At 33.4% G+C, this 18,477-nt stretch overlaps 2 protein-coding genes across 5 annotated transcripts; one reads left to right on the top strand and one right to left on the bottom strand.

Annotated features, from left to right (window-relative positions):
- Positions 1-252: 252 nt before the first annotated feature.
- Positions 253-2,566, bottom strand: LOC107889403 (uncharacterized). Its single transcript, XM_016813810.2, has 3 exons — positions 2,331-2,566; positions 1,752-2,249; positions 253-1,095 (listed from the first exon to the last, which is right to left on the bottom strand). The coding sequence occupies exons 1-3, from the start codon at positions 2,425-2,427 to the stop codon at positions 575-577; spliced, it is 1,116 nt and encodes a 371-aa protein (XP_016669299.1). The 5' UTR covers positions 2,428-2,566; the 3' UTR covers positions 253-574.
- A 10,530-nt stretch (positions 2,567-13,096) lies between these two features.
- Positions 13,097-15,914, top strand: LOC107890316 (NAC domain-containing protein 1). 4 transcript variants are annotated; one of them, XM_041076581.1, is made up of 4 exons: positions 13,097-13,388; positions 14,285-14,452; positions 15,066-15,367; positions 15,479-15,914. In XM_041076581.1, exons 2-4 carry the CDS (start codon positions 14,371-14,373, stop codon positions 15,620-15,622), a joined length of 528 nt encoding a protein of 175 aa, XP_040932515.1. In that variant the 5' UTR covers positions 13,097-13,388; positions 14,285-14,370; the 3' UTR covers positions 15,623-15,914. The 4 variants fall into 4 exon arrangements, with proteins under 4 accessions (XP_040932515.1, XP_040932514.1, XP_016670272.1 ...); XM_041076580.1 differs by lacking the exon at positions 13,097-13,388 and adding an exon at positions 13,662-13,961 and having other exon boundaries at positions 15,069-15,367; XM_016814783.2 differs by lacking the exon at positions 13,097-13,388 and adding an exon at positions 13,667-13,961 and having other exon boundaries at positions 15,132-15,367.
- Positions 15,915-18,477: the final 2,563 nt, after the last annotated feature.

Below are 18,477 nucleotides of genomic sequence, written 5' to 3' on the forward strand. Positions count from 1 at the left end.
GAGATAACAGAATTTAACGGTAGAGTGATCACTTCGTAACAAAATAGTAACATAAGTGACTAAAACATAACATTTCAAACATAAGTGACTAAAATATAACCTAAGGCAAACAAAAGTGACTATTTTTGTAGATTTTCCATTCTAGTGTCCATATTTATTTTTATTACTAATAATAACTTTATCTGATAAAAAAAAGTTAAATAAAAGAGTGAGCATCAGTCATCAATTGCTGAAATAAACTTGGCAACGATATTTATTCGAAACTATATAATTCATTTCAAGACCACTTTTGCGACTTAAACATGTAAAAATAAGTCATCAAGATATTAAAAGCTTGCATGACTCTGTTCTCTGATGACCCTGTTTTATACTAGTACATCTAACAGCAATTTTTCCGTCAGAAACCTCCAAACTCAAACAAAAAAAAAAAAAGGAAAAATGCCAAGCCAAAGTTCTTTCATGAGGCAAAAGAAAGTTGGAATAATTCTAAGTTTCGACCAATATATCAAACTTTGAAAATATGTGTTCATTAAGCTACTTGGTACCGGCGGCGTACCAACAACCATGGTTTTGATTAAGAGACAGGGAGAACCTTGACATCATCCAAGACAGGCCCACACATATGGCCAAAATCATGCAACTTGGTATGGTAATAAGCACTGTAAAAAGTAATCCTTGTTCTAGCAGAGATAGCTTGGAACCTAAAACTCGCGGTCTTGAATCCACCCTTTCCTTGAGAAACATATGGGACCTTGAGAGTTCCCTTACCAGCAAAGGCTTCGACCATCATTGATCCATGGCAATCGTTCTTGGCATCTCCGACGGTGAAAGTGAGGGTATAGTCTTTGTTGGGAGCTGTTCTGATGACTTGGGCAATGGCGCTCTCTCTTCCCGCAACCATCTCGATGGCGAACTGTCCTGAAGGAACCGAGAAGTGCTTCTTGTCGATGAATTTTACGGGTTTTAGGGATTCAATGATCCACCCTGGGAGTGGTGAAATGGTGTCTTGCTTGTGCGGAGGCAGGAGGACCCCTGTTGAGAAGTTCTTGAAGGTATGGGGGCCAGTCTCGAACCCACTGTTTTTTACTAGGTTTCCTGCTTTCGGAGACATCAGGATATTAGGTACTGTTGTAGGGTCAAATTAAACTAGAGTCGAAGGCCAAAATGACAATCCACGTGAAAATTTAAATGGAAAAGGAATCCAGTCACATAATCTATCTACTATCAACATAAGAGGAAAAAAAAGACCAATTGATATTGATGCAATGAATTGAGAAATTAAAAGGGGGTAATAGTATAATATAAAATAAACCATATATTTATAAAGATGTTTATGTTTTGTTATTATTTTAAATAAAATCTTAGAAAAAAGATGTATACTTAATTTTTGTAATCACCTGTGTCGTTTGAACAGGGCACATTTATTCAGACCCCTCTGCTCTGTGTAAAGGGAGCTCATTAAAAACTGCACGTACTTTAATTAATCGCCTTTGTAAAGGGAACACTCCTTAAAAACCGCGTCCAATTGCATGATAAATCAGTACGCAGTAATTATATATTATGTACAGAAAGAGAAAATGCCTAGCCTACGGGACTGCCCGCATTAGACTTCATTTAACTTACGGATTTGTGGTCATATTTGTATGTTTCTGTTTTGGCTTCAAATCAAAGACTGTATTCTAGTGATTGTGGACCAAATGCAGCAATTAATATAGAGGTTGAAAGACATAAAAAGAAGTCCATGGCTTTACCTTCGGTATAAGTTAGAGGAGGCATTTCTTTGATGGCAATGGCATCCAAGAGAGGTCCACATGTTGGATCTTCTTGAACCCCAGGGTTATGGAAGGTGACCTTGACTACTTTAGCGGTAGCCTTGAAAGCAATAGCCATGGTGTCACCACCATCCGTGCTGTAAAGGGTCTGAATGGAGATGTCAGTGGTCTGAGCAGGGACAGAGATCCTGAGCACCTCATCTTGGGCGCAAGTCCTTGTGGTACCAAATGTTATGGAGTAAATGAAGCCAGGCTTGACATTCACATTCTGAGAGATGGACGCCTCGTTGCCCAGCCTCACAGCATGGGCACCACGTGGAATGGGGAAGTAAAACCCACCAGGTTGAGGTCCCCCTGACATGAACTCCACCGTGCCATCGATTTCCCATCCTGGAAGCGAGTATTTCCCCAGTATCACTGTTTTGTTGAGGTTCTCTTTCTTGGGTGCTTGCTCGAAGTTACCATTGGTCAAAAATCCTGCACATAAATATTACTTAAATCATAATACCATATAAGAAGAAGAAGAAAAGAAAAAAAGTAGCAAAGTTGAGTATTTACCATCAAGGGATGGGGAAATGGGTGGCGTACGAGAGGCATTACACAGACAGAAAACGAGAGTAAAGCAAAGGGAGAGTAACCAAGCACAAGTAGCCATTGTCTCGATGTAGAAGAAAAAGCAGCTTCTAGACAAGTCTTATAAATACAAGAAAAATGGGAAAGTAGGCATGTAAAAAGGGTTGGCAAGAAATAATATTTACACGTAAAAATACAAGGATAAGGAAGGAAGCACCCATGTTAAAGAAGCGCCAAATTAGCCGGAAGATGTGTGGCTTCGGCTCTATTTTCGAAACCCAAGTTGCAAATTTTCTACGTACTTGAGTTGGACCCCATATGATGATACTTTGCCGTGATTTGCTCTAATTTTCTTTTCTTTTTAAGACTTTAGAATTTTGTTTTTTGAAAATATTGGCTCAGATTTTGGGTCTGGTGTATTTTTTTGTTTGAGGCCAAACCCATTTGGTATGTCAAGAGTTCAAAAATCTTACTCATTTTCATATTCATTATAAAATTTGAAAAAATTAGAGAGTAAATGAAAGATGGTTATTGAATTTGGTGATATTAAGAGGAGTGTGAGTCATGTGAGATGGCGAGGTGATTCCTTCCTTGTGTTGGAACATCAACAAATTAGGGGCTATTAATTGAACAAGATGTACATGTTTCCTTATAAGGTTTGACTTCTTAATAGCGCCACGTGCCGATCTACAAGCAAGCACCCATTACAGCGATTTATGATGTCTGTTGTGCTTGCATCCTCCTTTCTTCCTACCGCATTAATCACTTCTAACAATTTTAAATGCAAATTACGATTAGTGGTTGTCTCGTAGGCATACATACGTTTTCTTCTCTCTCTTTTTTTCCCCTTAATTTTGGTAGTTAAATATGCCTGCATTATTTTCACTGTGTTCACAAAAATAAATTTACAACGCTGTTTTGTCATCTAGATTTTCTTGTTCACAAAATTAAATTCATAGATCTGATATACCACTAACTTCACCCAATCCCACCCCAACCCTGAACCAAATAATAATTTATCTCAACTCAAAAAATTAAACCTATATTTCACTCCTCATAATTTTTTTTATATTTTTATCGAAATAAAAATGAATTTTAATTTTTTTTATTTTTAGTAATACTATTAATGATTTTCTAGGTATAATTATTTTTGAGTAAATATTAACATAAAATTTATTATCATATATTTTAAACTAATATTATATATAGAAAAGAGTATTTTGGTAATTATTTTAAGGCAAGGCAAGGTAGATTTTTCTTTATTCTAACTCTCATCCGACCCAAAACCTTATATTTAAAAAACCCAAACTCTATTAAATCAGATCGGATCGGGTCGAAACCCATTAAGTATGATTATTCTTGTCATCCTTATGTGAAGAGATTGTTGTGTAAAAAGGATGGCGAAGTCTCTAAGTATACTCACTTGACTTGTTATAAAAGTTGGAAATCTCATGACAATAGAGTAGCGACAGAAGTAGTTGTCTACTTAGGGTCAATGTTGTATTAGACGGTGATGATTGATGGTGGTGTGTAAATAAGGTATTTAGGTCAGACTTATGTTGACTCGATTTGTAACACCCCTAACCCGTATCCGTCACCGGAATAGGGTTACGAGGTATTACCAGACTTATACGAGGTATTATCGGACTTATACACTAACATTTATACAAAATCGAGTCATAAATTTACATTCCAGATCAATTCTTTTCAAATTTCACGATAAAGTCCCTAATATGGGCCTATGGGGCCCAATACATGCTTTGGAAGTGGTTCGGGACTAAACTGGCTACTTTGGAAAATTTTCCTTGAAGATAGGGGCACACACCTGTATGGCCTGGGACATGGCCGTGTGGCCAGCCCATGGGGTTTCCATGGCCGTGTGGCCAGCCCATAGGCAGATCTGACTTACAAATTCTTAGGCATCAGAGGGTCACACGGCCTGGGCACACGCCCATGTGGCTAGGTCATGTGGTAATCTGATTTTTCACCATTTTTAGGTCATTTTCATATAATTTTGACGCACGACCATACTTAATACCCGTGTCCTTCACACGGCCAAGACACACGGCCGTGTTTTTTGCCCGTGTATTATCCTGACTTCACATTTAAGGATGTAAGGGACACACGGCCTATCAACTTGCCCGTGTGCAAGCCTGTGTCTTACACGGTCTGATCACACGCCCGTGTGCCAGGTCGTGTGGACTCAAAATGAGCCTTTCGTCTCAAGTTTACCAACCCTGCATAACTTAAGCTTTAAGCTAATAATTTCCTCAACTTTTAATTCAACAAAAACTCAATTAAACACACTTAATACATGTCCAATTAAACATTAAATCATCTAAGCAACGTACCGTCATGGATACCACAATTCATATTGAAATTATACTACATTATCATACTAAACAAATTCATATAAATTTACCTTCCAAAATATGCATATTTCATACCATGCTTCAACATCTTTCATGTTCATTCACTATCATGTACAAAATAACACCTTAACAACTTAGGTACATGTCATTTTACCAAAAGAAAAGTATTCACCACTTTGAGTCCGGGATTGGCTTGGATGCTGAATCTTTAGCTTTCTTTCGTACCTAGTCCTACGCACAGAAACAAACCGTACGCTGAGTATGTACTCAGTGGTATTTCTATAAACCAATACTTAATTTATGCATTTATACTTAAACCTTAGATTTCAATGAATAAACACATCATGAACATTCAATTAATTGTCTTCATGTCATAATAACATTTATGATTAGAGTCGAAACCAGTAAGATATACAATTCAGTCAGTATCATTCAGTCTTCAGTGCAGTAATTTACCCCTATTAACATAACTCGAACATGGACGGATACACGGATCCAACCCACACACCGGGATAACGTACAATGTTTCATTGGCTGAAGCCGGAATACACCGTAACAGTAACAGTAACAGTAGCGGTACACAGAGTACCTCATCGGAACGAATCCGGAACAGTAACAGTAAGGCGACACTTATAGTGTCTCATCGACACAGAGTCAGAATATCCCTAAACACTTCCAATCCTATGGCATGCCAACTATATCCGACTAGCCCGACACTGTTAATAGGGTTTTTATTTCACTTTCAACTCATCATCAAAAATCAATATACATTTCAATTCAAATATTCATAAATCAACACAATACCACAATATCAATACTTACCTTAATTTCAATAGCCATACATAATATCAATAATATGTATCAAAATAATTATTAAGTTTGGTTATAGAAATACAAACCGTAATTCTCGAGTTTATTCGTTATCTTCGCTCACTTTCTCTTTTCCCTTCTTTGATGACGTTTCCGGTGCTACGTTAGCTACGGAAAAATTAACATTTAAAATCATCAATACATATTACTTAATAACACTCTCTTCAATTTTCCAAGTAACTTTTACAAAAATTCCAATTTAATCCTTCCACCATAACCATTCTTTTTCTTCAAATAAATCTCATATTTTCATTTAATACCTACTTTAAACAGTTTCAGCTCTTCATATTCAATATAAAACATCAATTCTACAATTTGGACAATTTAGTCCCTACTATAACAAAACTTATATCTCTTTTTACAATTCAATCCTTCTCCTATTTCTAACTTGAATTTCTATCACTTTATAACATAATTCATCTATTTATTCAACTTATTTAACATCTAAAAATCCACTAACTTTCTAAATTTCAACATAATTCAAGTAGAGCTTTGTTCTAGGATTCCAAAAACATAAAAATTACAAGAAAAAGGATTAAATTGACTTACCAATTAAACTTGAAACTTCAAAGCGCTAATTTTCTCTTTTCTCTTTCTTTTCCTTTTTCCTTCTTTCTTTCCCTCAATTTTCGTTACTTCTCCGTTCTGTTTCTTACTTTTGTTTCTTTATTCTTTTTATTATTTCTTTTATTTATTTTACTTTATATTATTATATATACATAATTATAATTATCATTTCTTAAATAATAAGCAAATACATATATATACATACATTTGTACCAATTAAAATAATACACATTTATTTATATTTACCACACACTTGTCACATAAGGCTTATTTGCTAATTTAGTCCCTTCAATTTTCTTTAGCCTATAATTAAACTTTTACCTATATTCAATCTAGTCCTTTCACTAAATTAGCCTTAATTCAAGCTAATTCACTTAACCAAAGTCTAATTAACTACACTACTAGCTTCGTAAATATTTCTAATAAATATTTACGAATTTATTTTGTGGAAAGTATGACCCGAAAATTTAAATTTTCGATACCCGTAAATTTTGGGTCGTTACACGATTAAATAGAACTCTCAAGACCAATTATATAGATTGACATCAAAATTGTCAAGAATATTCAATTGGTCAAAGTTTCATTAGGTAGGCTAGATGAAATGATATGTTTTAGTTAGGGATTGTAGAAATTCCTTTCATAAAAATAGGAGAATGATTTTAGAAGAGGGTAATTTTAAGTCATTATGTAATTTTTTTAACCAAAATGCAATAGAAAAATAGGACTTTTACAACAAGATTGACATTGATGGTGATTAAAGATTGAATTTTTTTATTTTTATCCATCCACAAAATAAAACAACTTACGATGGCTTCTATGATGTTATTAATTTTGACATGACTTATTGAACATATATAAAATTTCATTTACTTCATTTGTGGGAGTTAATCACAATAGTTATTTTATCCTACTTAAATGTGCTTTGACTTTACTCAAAGATGTTGGGTCACTTGGGTGATTATTTACAATAAGATTGTCTACTATTAGAGACATTCACCCTCACTACACTTTAGCAATCTAATGCGAAAGCAAAAGTGCAGTGATCAACGAAATGATGCCTAACACAACCTTTAGATTTTGCATATGGAACGTCTGCACTAAGCTATCTATAAAGTTGGAGGGTCTTGATGATTATAATGCAACAAAGAAGGCATTCAAGGCAATTGTCCAAGCAAACCTAACTATAGTTGAATTCGAGGTTGGCTAAGTTTATCACTAATCATGGCTTGAATGAGAATGAATGACTCTTGAAATTGTATGATGAAAGGGAAATTCGGGTTCCTCTTTATCTTAGAAATCTTTTCTAAGCTGAAATGAAATCAACTCAAACAGACGAGAGTATGCATGCTTATTTTGATGGGTTTGTGAACAATGGAAGCACACTCAAGAACTTTGTGCACCAATACGAATTGGATCTAAGAGAAGAGCATGAGTCTAAGCTGAAAGTTGAGTTGAAGTCAAAGTAGAATGAATCCAATTGTGACTATGAATTCTCACGGGAAGTGCTGCTGAAAAGTTCCCTGACATAAAAATATATTTATGTAGGGTACATAAGAATTATTGAAATGATATCATTGTGAGTTGAGTGCTCTCATGGATGGCTTAGGAAATACATTTGTGTGCATTGTGGATTATAGATCGATTGATCAATATTTTGACTGCTACTGATAGAGGAATTATGCGCTAGTACACCATGAAAGTGTCGGTCCACCAAAAGGATTCATGAACCGGATGATAAGCATATAAAGAAAAGATGGAAACATTGGTGCATTCACCTCACTTAAGTAAATTCTTTAAAGAAGAATGCTCTAAAATATATGTGGAATATAAAAAATACAAAAAGCTTCTCGATTACTTTGACAACATGTTGGTGTTAGACGAACATAATATACGGATGCAACAATGGTTTCCACCATGACATGAATTCTAGTATCTTTATTTCTAATAAAACATACAACTGTTGCTTTTTATATCAAAAAATAAATCTGCATGACATGAATTCTAACATCTTCATTTCTGGGAAACATACATCCGGTTAAAGTTGGTTTGTTTCCATGGGATTGAGAAAAAGACGGTAGTAATGGTAGCTTAAAACTTTATATATTCAATATGTTCATTGTAACACTCCTAACCTGTATCCGTTGCCGGAATAAGGTTATGAGGTATTACTTGACTGAACAAAACTTCTATAAGGTCAAAGATACTTACCAGACATAAATTATCAACAATGCAAACATGTCTCATTGATTTTCCATAAGAGCTCTTATAAATTTCCAAAATGACTCACTATCAAAACATAACCGAATATCTAATAACAAATTAACTACTATCAAGTTATAACTAAAACATTTCACCACATTAGTTCAATTATAAGGCTTCTCTAAACAAAATGAGCAAGCCATCTTCGCATGGCTATAATGTATACAAAGTCGAAATATCATTCTACCTATAGTTTATCCTATACATGCCTTAAACCATGATGATATACAATCTTCTCAACTCACATAATGACTCGATAGTGTGATGATATCTCCGGCCCTTCCAACTCGAGCTAAAGTATATACCTATAAGAAATGGAAAAGAGAACACGGAGTAAGCTTCAATGCTTAGTAAGTTTTAAGCAATGCAAACAATTAATTTACTTATAGATCGATTATTCAAATTTTCAAGAAATCATTCCTAGATAATTGCCATTTTAGCCAAGTATCCATGAACATAATGCATATTTAGCAAATTCACCTCACTTGAATCTGAACTCAATTAAAACCAAATATTGAAATTACAAATAAGATCATAAGAACTCGAAAAGCATCTCATTAACAAGTTTTAACCATGTTTGCAACAAAATCACAAATTCACTACAAGCTGTCTTCCTGAGCAATAGTCACTAAATTATTTATAACTGAAGCTAAGAAACACCAAATCAAGTGCCGTTAATTTTTGCTAAAAATAGACTCATATATCTTCCATCCATCAAATTTTCAGAATTTTTGGTTTGACCAATCAATACCAGATTTTTATTGAAGTTTCCCCTGTTTCACTATTTGACTAATCTGACCACTCTTCACTACGAATCAAATTTCTCATTATACAGAATTCGAAATATGTTATCGTTTATTTCATTTGAAACTATACTCATTAGGGAGTCTAAGAATATAAATTTTATCTTATAATCATTTTTGTACCATTTATAATGATTTTCTGAAAATAGAACAGGGGACCTCGAAGTCATTTTGACTCTGTTCCACGCCACTTCAAATATCTCATTATTGGAAACTCTTTTGCTTACACGGTTTCTTTTATAAGAAACTAGACTCATTAAGATTTCATGACATAATTTATTTAGCCTCTAACCCAACTTCCACAATTTATGGTGATTTTCTGAAATAACGTTACTGCTGCTGTCCCAAGCAGATTTATTACCCTTTCTTTGGATTCATATTATTTAACATGTATATCACCAAATCAATCTCATATAACCTTTCACCATAACCGAATACACACATACACATATGATATTTTCACATATACTTCTCATTTCGCATTCATAATTCAATTCCGATCAATCTAACATATAAAAGTATATAATACATACCTGACCAACTTAATGTATTGAACATATTCAATGGTAGTTTACTACGGACATTCGAAATCATAATCTTACTCCAATCATCGGCATTAAGTCTGCTAGATTTAAAACCCAAATCCAATCACCACCACAAAGCCTGCGGGACTTTAAGCCCGGATATAATACCAGCACAAAGCCTGCGGGACTTTAAGCCCGGATATAATACCAGCACAAAGCCTGCGGGACTTTAGCCCGGATATAACACCAGCACGAATGCCTTCGGGACTTAGCCCGGATATAACACCAGTACGAATGCCTTCGGGACTTAGCCCGGATATAACACCAGCACGAATGCTTTCGGGACTTAGCCCAGATATAACACCAGCACGAATGCCATTGGGACTTAGCCCGAATATAATTCTCCATTATCATGCACACACACATATATATATATCATAACACATTAGCATTTCATTTACATTATTTGAACACAAGCACAACATGCTTATCAACCATTCCACTTTCGGCTCAATAGCCACATACAAAGAACACGATTTCGTTTCGCTATCCAACATGATTTCTATAACCATTCGGCTACAAGTCATATGCACAAATTATTTATCCCACTACGTAATTCAAGTAGAACCAATAGGTCACAATTTATTTATTATGCTTATATACCATGATTTTATCAAATCATAAGCTAAGTTTCATTACTCAAAGACTTACCTTGACTGTCGTCGAATGACTACAAATATGCTATTCGGTTAGTTTAGCTTTTTCCCTTATCCGAATTAGGCTCCTTAAGCTCTTGAGCTAGATTAAACAAATTCACTTGTCACTAATTCATTAATCATGCCTTTATTCGGTTATATTATAATTCGCTCATAACAAGAATTTCAACTATTACTTAAAAATGCATTCGGCAGCATATACATTTCAAAACCAATATAATTCTTTCATTCATGAACACATTCAGCTATGTTAAAATAAATTTTTAACAATTTAAGCATCCTCTTCTATCAACTAATATGAGATTTCGTACATTAACATTTCACTCAATTGACCTATTAAATATTTTAACCCTCCTTCACTACATGACAACAAAACCTCAACCATTTAACATATAACAACAATTTTCCTCAATTCATCTCCTAAGTTCACTTTCGGCTCTTACCCAACAAATAAATAATTAACTTTTAATTTCAATATTTAGCAAACTCAAACATTATCTTTCATCCATTACTAATTCAAAACATTAAAATATTCAAGATCCAACACATAGTAGCCAAAACCGAATATCATAAGCTAATGACTTCACCTTAAACTAACTTATTAAGCCTTTAAATCAACTTCTAACCATATCACATTTAAAATTATCCATCATCTAATCTTCATGCTTACATGCCATAACCGTATGGTTCTTATCACACTTGGACAACAAAATGCATAAATTTCACAAATTCTAATTACTATCATAAGCTCAGTTTCGGCTAACACTCAATTAAATACTTACAATTTAGCACTAATTTAGCATTTCAACATAGCTGATTGTCATTAAACAATTAAGCCACAAATATTAAATTTTATCAAACTCAACCAATTCAAGAATTAACAAGCTCAAACCTTATCCTTCTACCATATCTATTTCAAAACATTAACACACTATCCATGAAGTAGAAAACTTCCATGGCCGAATATACATGACAACACCAAACTTAAAATTTACACATGGGCTAAGTAAAAGACTTAGCAACTATCTCAAATTCACTAAAATTTTAAAAGCAAACTCATGGAACATACCTTAATTCAAGATATCTAAAGGACCGAATGCTTAGCTTCAACCTTTCTTTCACTTACGGCAATGGAAGAAGGAATATGGAAAACATTGTTTTTTTTTTGTCACCCTTTTTCCTTTTATTTAATTTTGTTTTCATGTTTTAAATTCATTTCATTTAATAATGTATATATATAAAATACATATATTTAACTCAAGCAATCAACATGGTCGGCCACTAATTTGGAAATGGCAAAATTGACATGCAAATCATCATCTATTAAATCATATAATGTTTGGCCATTAAAAAAAATTTAATCAAGCACATTTTCTAAGTTTCCAACTTAAGTCCTATTTAATGATTTCACATTCAAATGATAAAAATCATTGCATCAATTTTTCACACATGCATTATCTCATATAATAGATATGAAATTTAACATTTAATTATTTTCATGACTCGATTTTGTGGTCCCGAAACCACTTCCCGACTAGGGTCAAATTAGGGCTATTACATTCATGACATGACTAGTGAGAATATTTGGATAAATTTGAATTTTCCAGCATAGTAAAGTGGTCATCTTCTTTCTTCTAGGATAGTTATAATTAAGCCTCTTTTAAAACAATCATTGTTCCTTTGGGCTGGAAGTAAGTGTTGTTGATATGGTGTGCTTGTTTTGATTCTTTTAAGTAGTCAGATGGGGATTATTCGATTTTACACAATACATGCTTTCTCGGTATTGCAACGTGAGTTGATTTGATTTGGGTTTCACATGAGGTGTTCATTGCTCGAGGGCCTGCTTGGCCCAGTAGGCTAGGAGTGATTTGGTCAAGAATTTTTCACTTCAACTTAACTTGATTTAAAAATTTAAATTTAATTATGAAATTTATATAAATATTAATATTTATTAAAGAGAAAATATTTGGTAAGTGTCCTATAAGGATATAGTAAAATACTAAAAAAGAATAGATATGTGGCAATTTTTTAAAACTGTTTTAAGAATATAAATATATATATTGTCAATATATCAAATACATGCTGTAAATGTATCAAATATTAATCATTTATTAAATATATAACAGACCTTAATTGATTAAGTGATAAACAGTATAATTTTTAAAAGAATGTTAGTATAGATGCCAAGCAAAATCTTTCAAGTAATAATTTGACAGATATTAAGTGAAAAGTGATATTCTCATGAGAGAAAGTAAATATGAATTGTACTAGTTTTCTTTTACTCGATTTCTTTTTATTTTAATCAGATTCTCTTGAACCCCACCATCAAAAGTGAGGATAATTGATCTTGTTTCTCTTGCTTGATGATTACATGTTGCAGAATCATCACACTTTCAGCTAACTGTTTGTTCACAAACATTGAATTCATTACATACAATATCAACTCTCAAATAATTATAATCACCATGGTCAATTAACACATTCATTCAATAATGTCTTTTAGTTCAGCCTGGTATCATCAATCACCATCAAAGATATCAACTCCGAAATAGTTAGAATAAACAATATTTGTACTATAAGTACTTCATTCAAAGGAATGAAATTCTCTATTCTTCCTTCTTTCTTTATTTATATATTTCTTGCCCCTTGTATAACATATTCACAGTTTATTTTCTTTTCTATTCTTCTCTTTTCTTTCATATTAGCCTTACGTGTCAATTAGTTAGAATGTTTATGTTAATAGGATTAGCCTAGAAAGTATTATATGGTTATATCCTACAATATTACATATTGATTTTCTCTAACAATAAAGATATAATTTCTCAAAAAGAGGGATTAAGTCGAGGTAAAAATGGCTACTCGGTCGAAAATGCTCCAGTGTTGGTAAAAACAGTGGCTGTAGACTATCGTCTTTATGAACCTCTATAGAAAGGTTGGTTTTCTTGGAAGGGTGGTGAGGATTTGCATTCTAATGACTTCAATTCTTGTTTGATTGTTTTCTATCCAGTATTGTTAATGATCTTGTTTGAGTAATTGCCGATAAGAATCTTACGATCAAGAGATTCGTTTTAGTATTTTCCTTGTAATTGTGGGTTCTTTTAATTATTTTTCTTTGTTCCATTCTTTAATAAAGAGGTCGGCTTTTGAGTTAAAAAAACTTCTCAAAAAGAAAATCCTATCTTTAAAAAAATCATTTTTCATGAAATTTTATATTTTTTTAAAATAAAAACCTTGAAAAAATACTGAAAACGAACTTTCTAAGTCACAAACGGAGCCTTTGTTGTACAATTTATGTTTATATATGAAGTTTGAAAGTAATAAATGGTCGCCAAGAGTAGCAAGTAGCAACGTTGAGGCAATATAACAGGTGAGATCGGGAGGTGTAAAGGGTATTGGGCTTTTTATCTCTCTACCTTGAATCTCTTTCTCCCTCGTCGGAAAAACTCTTCCCCCTCCACCGTTGACTGTACGATGGCCTCACACCATTCGGACATCCCAAATACTAGTAACCCCCAAACATTGCTCATCTTGTTCTTTCTTCTTCTTGTTATTATTATTTTGGTTTTTACATGATTGAACCCTATTGTATTGCTATTGTGTTTGCTTGGATCGTTTTCTTACATGATTGAACCCTATCTTGGATTGCAACAGAATCTTTATTTGGGTTCTTTTTTCCATGAAAAATGATCGATCGGATCTTGAACTCCCAATATGTTCATTTCTTTTTTTTCCCCTATGTATGCCATAAAGATAAGTAGAAAACTCAATATTCTCAGTTTTTTTTAATGGAGCAAGAGCATGATATGTTATGCAACATGGAATCCTCAGGTGCAGCAGTGGTCGGCAACGATGAAATCCAGCTCCCAAGGGGAAATCAGGTTTTCCCTTCCGACGAATTCCTAGCTGACTGTTTGATGAAAAGGTTTAACGGTGAACCCAACCCTGACCACTTTCATGACGTTGATCTCTACTCCAAACATCCTGCCCAGCTCACTGGTATTTATCTACCTAAACCCTACCCCTTAACGTAATTACTTTCCATGCATTTCTTTATCTCTCTCTTTATTATCTCTATCTAATGTTTTCATCAATTTGATTAGGTTTTACAACAGTTTGGATGTTCAGTCTCTATACACTTTATTTCAGAACCATTCTCGTTTTATTTTGATCTTAAATAAAGTATATATACTTACTAATTTTTTCTTTGAAAGATATTCTAGACATTGACTTAATAGTAAATTTTGGTTTTCCAGAGTAGAGTAAAAAATGCAAGTTAGTACTTATAATGATTGAATTTATAATGGAAATTACCGATTGAGGGTTAACTAGTTTGATATTAATATTATTGTTAATATAAAAGAATGTAGATTTAAATGCGCTTAAATACAATTTATCGTTGTCATTATATAAAAACAAGTTGAAAAATATAAATAAAGGAATATATAAATTCACAACATGTTACAAAAGATTTTAGTGAAGATGATAATTTGACCGTGTAAGATGGTGTTGAGGTTTAAATCTCAATATTTATGTATTTAGTTGGGTTTAAATATTTTTATAAAAATAAATCATCCAAATTGATGACTATAAATATATGGTGATCGATCAGAAGAGTTGGAACCAAGTACAGACAATAAGTGGTATATTTTCACTCCGAGGTTTAAAAAAACTCTAGGTACAAAGTTAAGGCCGGACCGTCGTACGCCGAATGGATATTGGTGTACAACCGGAGTTGATAAAGCCATCAGCGTTGAAGGTTCTACAAATCCTGCAGCATTAAAAAATTTCCTTGATTTCTACGAAGGAAACCGCCCCGATAGCACCAAAACTGAATGGAAAATGCATGAGTATAGGCTTAGCGACGCTGTCAAGAATACCCTAATCAACTCTAAACCCAGGGGTGACATGACCGTAAGATCTACTCATTGCCTACTCATATTTATGTTACAACTTTTTATTGTAGAATAATTATACGGTATTGCTGTTCCCCCACAAAATCTAATGTAATAGTTGGTGTTGTAGCTGGATAATTGGGTTTTGTGCAAGCTATATAAGAAGAGGGAAATGAGTAGCAGAAGCGAAGCATCAACCCCTACAATTATAGAAGCGCAGAATAATGAAGACAAATCTTCACCGCCGGCCGCAAATATGATAATTTTTCTTTGATGTCTGGAAACCATGAATATCAGCCAATGCAAGGGAGTTTCTATCCCTCGAGACCAAATGAAGGAGCATTCGACGACAATGAATAAAGGTTTTGACTTTTTTGGGGGGGAGTTGAAATTCTATCTAAATACAAGTGCTATTTGCATGCCTTTAAGTGAATTTCAATCGTATTATTTAAGATTTAGATTTTTTTTTTCCGAATATTATCTTGAATTTCACATTAAATTTGAATCAATCCATTTAAAAAAAATTATTTTGATTTGAAATTTTAAAAACAAAAGTTATATTTTCATCTGGATGTCTGCTTATATATTGAAAGTATATAATTCATTGAACAAGTACACGGGAAAACGTCTATCAAATAATACAGCCATAAAGTAAAAACAAAGACATCAAGGTAGAAAAGGCCACCCCTCAAAAGACAATCACCAACAGCGAACACTCACAAAATAGAGAGGATGTCATGGCCAGACTCGACACCAGCCTTGGCCAAACTGTCTCCTTCCCCATTCACCGATCTCGGCACATGCGTAATTAACCATGTCTCATCGCTAACCAGCCTCGTAAATGAGAGAATAAGCTCTTTGAGAACACTCAGGGCTCTGCTAGGACTTTGAAACCATTCCACTGCAACCTTGCTGTCAGACTCGATGATAAGTTTATGCGACATACCCCAACTCGAAGCCTTAACATGTTCTGGTGAAGTTAGATTTTCTAAATGGAGCGGTAGGCTAGGCCGAAATCAACAGTTAGAAATAAAATGTGTTTTACCATAAGTGTGAGTAAAATTCATATATAATATCAAACGATATTATAAAAAATAATTTTAATAGAATTGAAAGAAATTATATAAATTGTGATTTAAAAACATTTTTATGTTTTAGCCAGGGTATATTGAGAATAAGAAACTCTCATATATCTTATTAAATAGCTTTTAAGATTATATTTCATCCTATTAATCTAGTTAAATGGTTGTGGAAAATAATTTCTTGTTTCAGAATGAGAAGCTTGGTGATGGACTAATTTGTTTTTTCTTTTTTTCTTTAATTCTAGTGGAAAGTTGTGATATAAACTTGAAATAGACAGAAAGTAAAATAAAAAGAAAAGGTCGGAGAGTGAAAAGAAAAAAAAAAGAAGAAAAAGGACCACTGATTGATGCCCCCAAGAAGGAGAGACAGTCCATGATACAAAAGTCCTCATCATGTCCTCTAAAGAGAGACCCCAATCTCAATCAATATTCAATACTGATCTCCCACAGTGAAATCCTAATTTGCGCCATCTTCTAAAACCTTATGTACTCAATAGGGTTTGATTAAATTTGAAGATAAATTGGATTAAATTTTGAATGGAAAAAATATTTTTTATTATTTATTTTAGTTTAAAATAGGGAATATCAAATCTTAAACCTTAAGCTATTATTAATGGAGATTGCTATATTAGCATCGAGTGAGTTGGTCATTATTAACAATCATGTCAGCATAATAATAATTAAAAGTGATTTTTATCGATCAAATGTTAATTCGGAAACATTTTTAACATTATTTTGGTGGTAGCATAAAACTGAGAAATACCAAAAAGAAAGTTGGGAGGTTTACCCCACAAGCCATCTCCACTTGCGCATGCCGTTAGTTGGCGAATGGACGGTGGGGCGATGCCGCCCTTGAAATGTTTCGAACAAAGGCGTGGAGGGAAAGCCAAAAAGGAAAGTGTAGCTATGCCTGATTTGATACGATTTTCTACTACTTTTGAAATTAATGTAACTCTTATGTTAATGAAATATTTATTTAGAATCTGCTATCTAATTTCAAGTAGAAGACATACGGAGTTTATGCATGTACTGACATATACACCCAAGTATTCCACCGGCATGCAAATATATATATGAAGAAATAATGCGATTATTGTTGTGGCTTTAACTGAAGTTGATAATATATTTGGATAGAATTCCACAATAGGAATAGTGTTAAGAAGGGAAAATATAGATTTGATTGTAGGGTAGGGTAGGGTTGGGTTGGGTTGGGTTGGGTCTGAAATGATGGGTTACAGTTGAGTTGTTTGTAAATTGGAGCAGATTGAACCCTCACTTCTCCTGCACTGCACCACCCGAACGCGGCCGCACGCACCTGACCATGCCTTGGATGCTGCTACCACCCTCCCAAAAGTGTTTTGTTTCCTAGTAAAATTTCAGAACAAAGAATCACTTTCCACCCTCCCAATACCAAGACTGAAACAAGAAAAAGGTGAAACTAAACTTCAACGCTACTGTTCATGCATGATTCATGTCGTTGACTGTTCAAGCCTCGAGGGATTATCTTCATATCAATAATTACAACCATTTTAATTATGTTAAGCCTATGCATCTTTAATCCATAAACCTTTATTATTGTAATTACAATCTAATAAATATAATCATGATTAATTATGATTATTGATGATATCTATGTAAAATAAAATAAAAATTGCTGGTAGCTGTAATTAGTAGATACATAGTACCATTTAATATTTGTTTAATTATTAATTTATTTTGCTTAATTTAAAAAAAAAAAAAAAAGCTTTGCATAGTTGGAGACATTGGCTTTACAAGCAAACATTCCTAAGAGAAAAAGCCTTTTTTTCTTTAAATTTCTTTTTTTCATGTGAAGTCAAATATATGGTGAGAGGCTACAATTGAAGCCATCATCACCCCCTATTGATTTTTCTTGACTTATTGCTCCTCTATAAATCACGCCATTATGCCAAATTAGAAAATTTTATCTGCTCATAAATCTCGCCAACTTTTTCTTTAAAAGAATTGAGAGTTGAAAATTGTGACTAAAAGCTAGGGAGGGAGAGAATTGTTGTTTTCTTTTTTGAAG

Source organism: Gossypium hirsutum, chromosome A09, assembly GCF_007990345.1.
Source record: "Gossypium hirsutum isolate 1008001.06 chromosome A09, Gossypium_hirsutum_v2.1, whole genome shotgun sequence".
In the NCBI taxonomy this organism is placed as follows: domain Eukaryota; kingdom Viridiplantae; phylum Streptophyta; class Magnoliopsida; order Malvales; family Malvaceae; genus Gossypium; species Gossypium hirsutum.